Source organism: Rhinoderma darwinii, chromosome 11, assembly GCF_050947455.1.
Source record: "Rhinoderma darwinii isolate aRhiDar2 chromosome 11, aRhiDar2.hap1, whole genome shotgun sequence".
Classification (NCBI taxonomy): domain Eukaryota; kingdom Metazoa; phylum Chordata; class Amphibia; order Anura; family Rhinodermatidae; genus Rhinoderma; species Rhinoderma darwinii.
This window is the reverse complement of record NC_134697.1, coordinates 45587936-45597902: the sequence shown is the minus strand read 5'-3', so window position 1 is coordinate 45597902 and position 9967 is coordinate 45587936. Positions and strand designations below refer to the sequence as shown.

Below are 9967 nucleotides of genomic sequence, written 5' to 3'. Positions count from 1 at the left end.
CTGTACAGCCTCACGGATCATGGCGCTGCCGTGTGCATAAGGCCTGGATCTAATGTCTGGGGCTTCCGAACACATCAATATAATAAGATAATATAATATTCCAGTAATAGTCTCTTTATCCAGCTTAAAGATAAATTCCTGAAGGGCAGATACCTCTCTTGCCAAACCCTCCATGCCATCCACCAGCACCCTTTATACCATGCCATTATAAAAAAAAAAATATAGAAATCCATTGCTAAATCTGGAAGACTCACAAATGGCCAATTACATTAGAAAGTTCCATTTTGTCACAGTTTCCATCTACCTATCTATTCTATTGGTGGTTATGCTGGGACATAGTTTTATAGCAAAAACAACAAAAGCTGCTTAAAAAACAAAATCAAGTATAGTTTCTTAGATAACTTTTTCTTTTTTTATTTCTATATGAAGAATGGTGATTCACATTAGCCGCTTACAGACGCTTGCAATCATTTTGGACATCAGACAAGCAAGTATTGGTTTTCCTTGTAAAGATCATTTACCACAAATAGTCCACTAGTTGGCGCCAGTTCTCCAGATATAAAATATATCCTCAAAATACAGGTAACTGATGATGCTTCCGATACCAGGTCCTTCTGTCATTTTATTTATAATACACTTAAAAATCATAAGCTTTCTATTTTGTCTGACTTCTGAAATAAGTGTAATAATATAGTGATCAGCAGTTCTATCTATCTATCTATCTATCTATCTATCTATCTATCTATCTATCTATCTATCTATCTATCTATCTATCTATCTATCTATCTATCTATCTATCTATCTATCTATTTATCTATCATCTATCTATCTATCTATCTATCTATCTATCTATCTATCTATCTATCTATCTATCTATCTATCTATCTATCTATCTATCTATCTATCTATCTCTCTCATATCTATCTATCTATCTATCTATCTATCTATCTATCTATCTATCTATCTATCTATCTATCTATCTATCTATCTATCTATCTATCTATCTATCTATCTATCTATCTATCTATCTATCTATCTATATCTATAGTATCAAAATGAAAAAAAAAAAAATGTATTCACCCATATGGCAATAAAAATATTTTACTTTGATACTATGATGTGCGAGTGCTGCCTATCTTTCGGATTTCTAAATTGTGGGACCAGGGGTCGTGGCCCTGAGGCTTGCACACACAACCTTCCTTTAAAAGGAATTCATTTTTACTATCTATCTATCTATCTATCTATCTATCTATCTATCTATCTATCTATCTATCTATCTATCTATCTATCTATCTTCTATCTATCTATCTATCTATCTATCTATCTATCTATCTATCTATCTATCTATCTATCTATCTATCTATCTATTTATCTATCATCTATCTATCTATCTATCTATCTATCTATCTATCTATCTATCTATCTATCTATCTATCTATCTATCTATCTATCTATCTATCTATCTATCTATCTATCTATCTATCTAATCTATTTATCATCTATCTCTATTTATTTATGCATTTATTTATTTTTTCTATATTTTTTTATTTATTTCTATGCATGTATCGATAAAGATAGATAAACACAGATAACTAGATAGATAGACTATATGTATACAGTACATAAATAATGCTATCTATTATATTTTTATTCTATCATCTATCTAATATCATTTTATGTTATCATCTATCATCTATCTATCTCATTTATTTTTATTTTATCATCTATCTATCTATTATATTGTTATTCTATTATCTATCTTTCTTTCTTCTCTCTATTCTATTAGTATTTTTTCTCTATCTAGTTTTTCTTTCTTTCTATGCAATTATAGATACAGATGAATAAACAGACAGATAACTGGATATATAGACTTTATGTATACAGAACATAAATATTACAGTGACATATATATATATATATATATATATATATATATATATATATATATATATGTGTGATAATAATATATAGATGATACAGGTCTATATAATCTACTCTTCCTGTAGTCCACAATTGCTCCTGGAGGCTCCTGACCTGTGTGATCATCAGAAACTGTAATAGCTAATTGCAATGATTGTGAAATTCCAGGCTGCTGCCAGTCTGCCCTGTGATTTACCAGGCTGGAGCGTTAGAAATCCCACAGCTTTGAAATCCCATCCCTTGGCTTTGTTGTGCCGTGTTAGGGGCGTGTATGCAAACAAGCTGAGCAGTATAAGTAGAGCCCCAGGTCCTGAGCATCTTTAGACAGTAGCATTGGAGACTTCTGCTGTGCAGCACCTCCCAGGACTTATCATCCATCTCTTTGACCATGCACCAGCCTCTTCTTACCAGGATGCTCATGACCCTCTTCACTATTCTCCAAGGAGGCTTTGCCTATGTGGTGATGGCAAACTCCAACTCTATCAAGAATGCTCCTGCAGCACCAGCTGGCCAACCTATGGGCTTCTACCCAGTCAGTGTCAGCCCGGACTCCTACTATGACATTGCCAACAAGTACCAACCCTTTGATGCTTACCCGGTATGTAGCCATAATTATACTTTCTGCTAAGGATAATCTACTGATTTTATATGTTCTCCACTGTTAATACTTATAATTTACTAAGATGTATTAAAAGAGTAACTAATGTGCCAAGCTGTCCACCATGTATGAATAAAACATGATCTATACGGACTTTAATACAGATATCTAACCAATATAATTTACTGCAAAGTAACTCTAGTTGATGGCTTGATTGATTGCTAGCTCTGTGGCTCAATATAAATGTTTGGTATATATGTATTACATATAATAGTGGTGAGGGTCTATATCAGTGCTATACTAACATCTCCTATATTTTTCAGCTTTACAGTTGCACGGAAGATGATGATTGTGCTTTAGATGAATTCTGCCATAGCTCTAGAAATGGCAACAACATGGTCTGCCTGGCATGCAGAAAACGCAGAAAAAGGTGCCTCCGGGATGCCATGTGCTGTATGGGCAACTACTGTAGTAATGGTAAGTCACGGTAATTTTATCAGGCAGGTAACCTGCTTGTTATGCCAGTATTTTGTTTACATAGTAAAGATTGTATGTGTTGCTGGAGAGGGCATACGAGATTGTAGCAAATCCAGTTCTACATTCAATGACAAATACCTGTTATTGAATCACTTGTAGCAGAGTTTCATGCATAACAATATTGGGTTGTAGGACCACCTGAACAACTGTGTACAAAACATAGGTCCCACTCTATAGCCAGGGACTGGAAATACCACAGCTCATTAATTTAAGCTGAAATATCCCGTTTGAAATGTAAAGCGACTGTTTGGGTCATTGAATATAACATTGTCCATAGCTGTGACACTAAGTGGGCACTTTGCTTAACAATAAAATATTGTCCTGTTTTTGAGGATTTATACAAAGTCTCTAATGATAAAGCTTATGAGAAAGATGGGGGTTCCCTAAACTTTAGCATACATACTAAAGGATCACTTATCATGACAATTGTAAATGGTCTTACCCACTAGTCTTTAGTCTTTCATGGTGACCTGCTGTGATTGTCCTCCTTAGTAAGCCATTATATACACAGTTGAAGTGCATTGTGTTACATTGTCAGAGTGGACCAGGTGATTACTTTGTGATGCTATATACAGTGTAATAATCTTTTTATGGCTTGCTTTGTATCCCTGCTAAAGGTGCACACTTTCATAAGCCTTTGCTAAAATGTGACTTGTGCCCTCACAGGTATTTGTGTGCCAGTTGAGCAAGAACAGGAACGTTTCCCACATCATGGGTACCTGGAGGAAACTATTATGGAGACATACAATACTGACCAGGGCACAGTGGATACTAACACCAAATTTACTACATCTCCTTCCGGAATGCAGCCTTTTAAAGGTAAATATATGTCTGATTCAAAGCGCTTGTTGGCTTTTCATTCGTTTTTGTAATATTATGCACAAGGAAGAGGAATAATAATCTCTTAGCTTTATAGGGGGAGGCATGTAGACCTTACGTCATGTACCAGTATCTATTACATGATACAGAACAGATCGTTTATGAAACTCACATGGACTTTATGTTTTTCTCTTTAGGTCGTGATGGTGATGTGTGTCTTAGGTCATCAGACTGTGGACCAGGACTCTGTTGTGCACGTCACTTCTGGTCAAAGATCTGCAAACCTGTCCTTGAGGAAGGTCAAGTGTGCACCAAGCATAGGAGAAAAGGCTCCCATGGGCTGGAGATATTCCAGCGTTGTCATTGTGGAGCAGGACTGTCCTGCAAGTTACAGAAAGGAGAGTTCACAACAGTCCCTAAGACCTCCAGACTTCACACTTGTCAAAGGCATTGAAAGTTCTCCATGGACTTCTTATTACTAAGTTAAGCTAGGACTTTGCTTGACAGATGACTTGCTCTTTGGATGTGCCCGTAACCTTATCACAGTTTACATTAAGTACTCTGGAGGTCGTCTATGATCCAGGGTCACTCGAATAGTTTCTTTTTTTGGAACTGCACTTTATTCCCAGTATTTGCAGTAAATTACTGTGTTGTAAATACAATGCAACTCTCTAGGTTGTATATATTTATGATTGTGGAAAATTACTAAACTGCTGCCATTATGCTTATATCTTGTAAATTTGTACACAAGCCCCTACCCCTTTTTATATTGTTATAGAATTTATGTTTTAGGATGTAGGCATTTTTATTTTAAATAAAGTATTTTGAAAAATTAGACATCTCTAGTTTGTTGTAATTGAACATATCTGGTTGTATATCAGTGATTTCAAACAATCATAATCACTTTCTTTTTATTGTTATTACTTATTACCGTATTACGTTTTTATCATTGCTTTGTTAATAGTTGAATCACATTGTAGGGATTAATTGCAGCTAATTGTCAGAAAAGAAAGATCAGAATAATACTTAATATATCATTAATGCCTATAGCATTGGTAACAGTTCTCAGAGCAGACTATATGGATCATTTTTATAACAATTTAGGTAATTAATATTATGCTATTTTAGGCTTTCGAAATGTCAGAATTTCAATATTTTTTTTCATTTAAATTATTATTTGCACTAGGCTGGTGGAATAAATTCCAATAATAAAAAATTAATGGTGGGTAAGATATAGATAGATAGATAGATAGATAGATAGATAGATAGATAGATAGATAGATAGATAGATAGATAGATAGATAGATAGATAGATAGATAGATATTAGATAGATAGATGGAAATATAGTAGATAGATAGATGGAAATATAGTAGATAGATAGATAGATAGATAGATAGATAGATAGATAGATAGATAGATAGATAGATAGATAGATAGATAGATAGATATGAGATAGATAGATATTAGATAGATAGATAGATAGATAGATAGATAGATAGATAGATAGATAGATAGATAGATAGATAGATAGATAGATAGATAGATAGATATGAGATAGATAGATATTAGATAGATAGATAGATAGATAGATAGATAGATAGATAGATAGATAGATAGATAGATAGATAGATAGATATGAGATAGATAGATATTAGATAGATAGATAGATAGATAGATAGATAGATAGATAGATAGATAGATAGATAGATAGATAGATAGATAGAGTGGTAGATACTTTGAGGTTCTAATGCTAGATTTATTGATAAAATACTTGCTGGGATTTGTAGTTATACAGAGGTTCGAGGCAGTGTTATATGTACTAGTCAAAGGCACAAAGCAGAAAATGGTTACAATTCAAAGTGGAGTAACTTTCAAAGGACAGGATGTAAAGTGATGGGCCACTATGCTTTGTCAATGGTCGATCATACAGGTCTTGTACACACCACCCTCCCTTTCTGTCTATATCCCAATGAGCTTTTGTCATATTCAGGAAGAGACATTCCACTGACTACAGTCCCTCAGATCATTTAAAGCTGTAGACCCAGGAAAACACAATGAGAAGAGAGGAAACAGAAAACCATCACTTGCATAGTTACTAAGAAGATGTTTCCGCTTGAAAGAAAGATCGGAGGCTGTTCCTGAACAAGTAGGGCCATATGATCTCTCAGTTACAAGGAGCAATGTGACATAAAAAACCTGAGAGTTCTATACCTGCAGTACATCTAACTGCCCCATGGCCGCACAATATACTTTATCTAAGAATTTCCTAGAAAATCTCTCCTGTTAGGGGACACCAATAATCCTGTAAATAAACAGGCCAACTTTGGGTTCCCGCACTGTGCAACTGAAAGTCACAGCATATATTTCCATGTCATTTTGTAATTTATTTTGCATGGCACTAAGTTAGAGTGCCCTGGTCGCTCACTAAAGGGATAAATAACCACAAGCTTTAATAATCATTAAGTGGAGAAACAGTCCGAGCAATAATTATAGTCTTTTCATGCAACGTTAAAGAACTGCATACTCAGATAGTAACATGAATAAATAAATGTGTTTATTATTCTACAGAAAACACGTCATTTTTTTTGTCTTCCTGAAAGCCATGAAGATTTTTAATAGTAAAGGGATATGTGATAAAATATTGTAGAAGAGGCCATAAGGAAGTGAGACATTCCTTGAAATGGCCGTAGGCCAAGAAATCATTGTCCACCTGGGCAATACGCTGGTATGAATTAAATAAAGCAGTTTTAAAAGGATTGGTGAGTGCCGCTTATATTCATCTTTCTATTCAAATATTGTAGACTACTTGTTAGAAAATCTGACTTGTCCCATTTGTACCTACTAGAACCACTTACCAGACAGTTGCTTCCCTTCCTGTATGTGACTACCAGAACCATCTACCAGATCTGTAAGGGTATGCCCAGACATGGCGGAGTTGTGCATACACTGTCCGCATCAATGCCGCACAGAATTTGCATTGCAGATTCTGTTGCGGCTCTGCGTAAAAATGGGCATTAAATTGATGCGGACTAGCCGTTGCGCATTGAGAGGAAGAGGGCTTCCCTTCTCTCTATCAGTGCAGGATAGAGAGAAGGGACAGCCCTTTCCCTAGTAAAAGAAAAAGAAATTCATACTTACCCGGCCGTTGCCTTGGGGACGTGTCCCTCTCTTGACATCCAGCCCGACCTTCCTGGGTGACGCGGCAGTCCATGTGACCGCTGCAGCCTGTGATTGGCCTGTGATTGGCTGCAGCTGTCACTTGGACTGAAACGTCATCACGGGAGGCCGGACTGGAGGAAGAAGCAGGGAGTTCTCGGTAAGTATGAACATCTATTTTTTTTACAGGTTGCTGTATATTGTGATCGGAAGTCACTGTCCAGGGTGCTGAAACAGTTACTGCCGATCGTTTAACTCTTTCAGCACCCTGGACAGTGACTATTTACTGACGTCGCCTAGCAACGCTCCCGTAATTACGGGTGCACACACGTAGTCATCCGTAATTACGGGAGCCCCATTGAATTCCTCAATCTGGCTGTAGACCTAGAAATACATAGGTCCAGCCAGAATGAAGAACTATCATGTTAGTAAAACCAATCCGCTCCGCAGCACACATAACATCTACATAACATCTGCGGACTTCATTGTGGAATTTTGACTCTCCATTGAAGTCAATGGAGAAATTCCGCAATGAGTCCGCAACAAGTTCGCTACACATCTGCAACAGTCAGTGTATGCTGCGGACACCAAATTCCGCACCGCAGCCTATGCTCCGCAGCGGAATTGTCTGCAACGTGAAAACGAACCCAACCACAAAGCTGTGGAAGGCAATGGAGAAACATGTACGCTGTGGATTTCCGCTGCGGACTGTCCGCAGCGGAATTCCAGAGCAATTCCGCCACGTCTGGTCATGCCCTAAATGTCTGACATCTACCACGACCATCTAACAGATCTGTAGGTGCATCTTACCATCTGTGCCTACCACAATCACCTACCAGCAAGTCCTTTTCTGTACAAGTCTGTACATGTACATACCCTCTATATCTAGATGGCACCTTGCTAAATGTCTCATCATCTTTACCTGCCGCAACCATCTACTAGATAGCACTTCCCTGCATCTGTCTAACATATACACAGATAATAACCACCTATCCATATAATATCCTCTTGTTCCATGTTTCTCACCATCTACACCAATAGGATTTAACTATTCAAATAATCATTCCTGGTATTTGTCTTTTAATCTATGCCTACTACGTATCTTTTTATCTACACTAGATAACTTCACCCTATACTCACCTTACTATCTGTAGCTACTTGTACCAACTACTAGATCTGTATATATCTTAACATTGGACCTACCACAACCACCTACTGGATAGTCATTACTATATGTCCATGTCCTACCATCTCAATCGATAAGAGTCATTGATTTACATTACTCTTTGCTATATGTGTCTTTTCATCTACACCTATGAGGACCACCTGTCAAGACGATAACTCACTGTACGGTATGTGGACAAACAGAAAACCTTTCTAAGAAATTTTATGGTTGTGTTCACATACGGAAGTTTATTTCTACAATGTTTTTTCCCCCATTGAGGCCAGTGAGATTCAGTTGTCACATACATGTCACACCTGTAAATCAGAGCAAAGCTTACAGGCAGGTCCAATATCTTAATAGAGCCATTTCTAAATCCAAAGCACTTAGCAGATAAGCAGTTGAGACAATTTATAGGGAGGGTAAAAAGGGTATTTGACCTGGGGCCTCCGCCATTTATGTGGGTGAAGTTTTGGAAAAGTTTCCCCATCCATGCACAATGGGCTGCAGATTAATTTTTAGATGCCCCAAGAAAAGTTATAAGCAAAGTGCTTGCTCAATTCAGCCAACCTGCATAGACACAGTAAGTGGAGGCAGGAAACTTTTTTCTTTATTTATTATGCTAGATATATATATATATATACACAAATATCCTCAAAATATCAAGGAACCAAAGCCAAACTGGTAGGATCTTAACCCATCCAATCATTTGTTTCTTTTTGAGATCACTGGCATTGGAATTGTATGTCATCTACCTATCTCATTTGCCCTTTTGATATAGTATGCATGTTCAGCCGAGCAGAACGTGAATGTCTATGTTGGGAACATAGCTGTTTGCCGAAAATGGTGGTACTGCTACTGTCTCTAAAATTTGGGAAGCATTTTAACAATGTATTTAATGTTTCTGCCTTCTGTAGAAAATAAGTGGCCTTTTTGTCTCCTGTTTGGTCATCATTTGCTCTATCTGGCTAATGGGATGTGTGGCTTATTTGCATGTAAAAGACTTTTTCCAGTTTCCCCTCTCTATTTTACTCTTCAATCTTCAAAAGAAGGAGATATAAAATAAAAGATACCAAATGCAGAAAGATAAACATGAAAAACAAAGCACTGGGAAGCCTGTCAGGGAATGAGGAAGTTATTATTTGGAGACATTGTACTCTGGTATTATCTAACAGTCAGAGATAATATTCAGCTGACAATGAAATGTTAGTGTTGATAAAGAGAGTGGAGAGAATATCCTAAGGCAACACTTAACAGTTCTACATTATATATCACAGAGCAAACAATAGACTCACTGACTAAAGGAAAACACACATATATGCATAACCGTAAGCAACTATACCTGACTAACATGACACCGCTGAATTGCTTTCCAGCAATAATAACTTATGCTGTTATTAATATCATTCTCAATGCCATTTTTAATCTCCAAGTCCAGTTGGCACTTCCCTTTCCCCCACACTGAAACAGACAGAAACCCCACCCAGACTAGGAGAAATTAGAATGAAAAAAAATCCCCCCAAAAAATTCTTGGTCCCTATGGTAAAAAAAAAATGTATCAAAGAATATTGTCCATATAGTAATTAAAATCTACACTTTTTTAATAAAGAAAGAAAGCGGGAAAGGAAGAACGATAGATAGATAGATAGATAGATAGATAGATAGATAGACAGACAGACAGACAGACAGACAGACAGACAGATAGATAGATAGATAGATAGATAGATAGATAGATAGATAGATAGATAGATAGATAGATAGATAGATAGATAGA

At 36.5% G+C, this 9967-nt stretch overlaps 1 protein-coding gene across 1 annotated transcript; it reads left to right on the top strand.

Moving 5' to 3' along the window:
- Window positions 1–2259: 2259 nt before the first annotated feature.
- On the top strand, window positions 2260–4711 carry DKK1 (dickkopf Wnt signaling pathway inhibitor 1). The gene is made up of 4 exons (XM_075842648.1): window positions 2260–2518; window positions 2842–2995; window positions 3722–3874; window positions 4072–4711. Exons 1-4 carry the CDS (start codon window positions 2309–2311, stop codon window positions 4326–4328), a joined length of 774 nt encoding a protein of 257 aa, XP_075698763.1. The 5' UTR covers window positions 2260–2308; the 3' UTR covers window positions 4329–4711.
- The last annotated feature ends 5256 nt before the right edge of the window (window positions 4712–9967 follow it).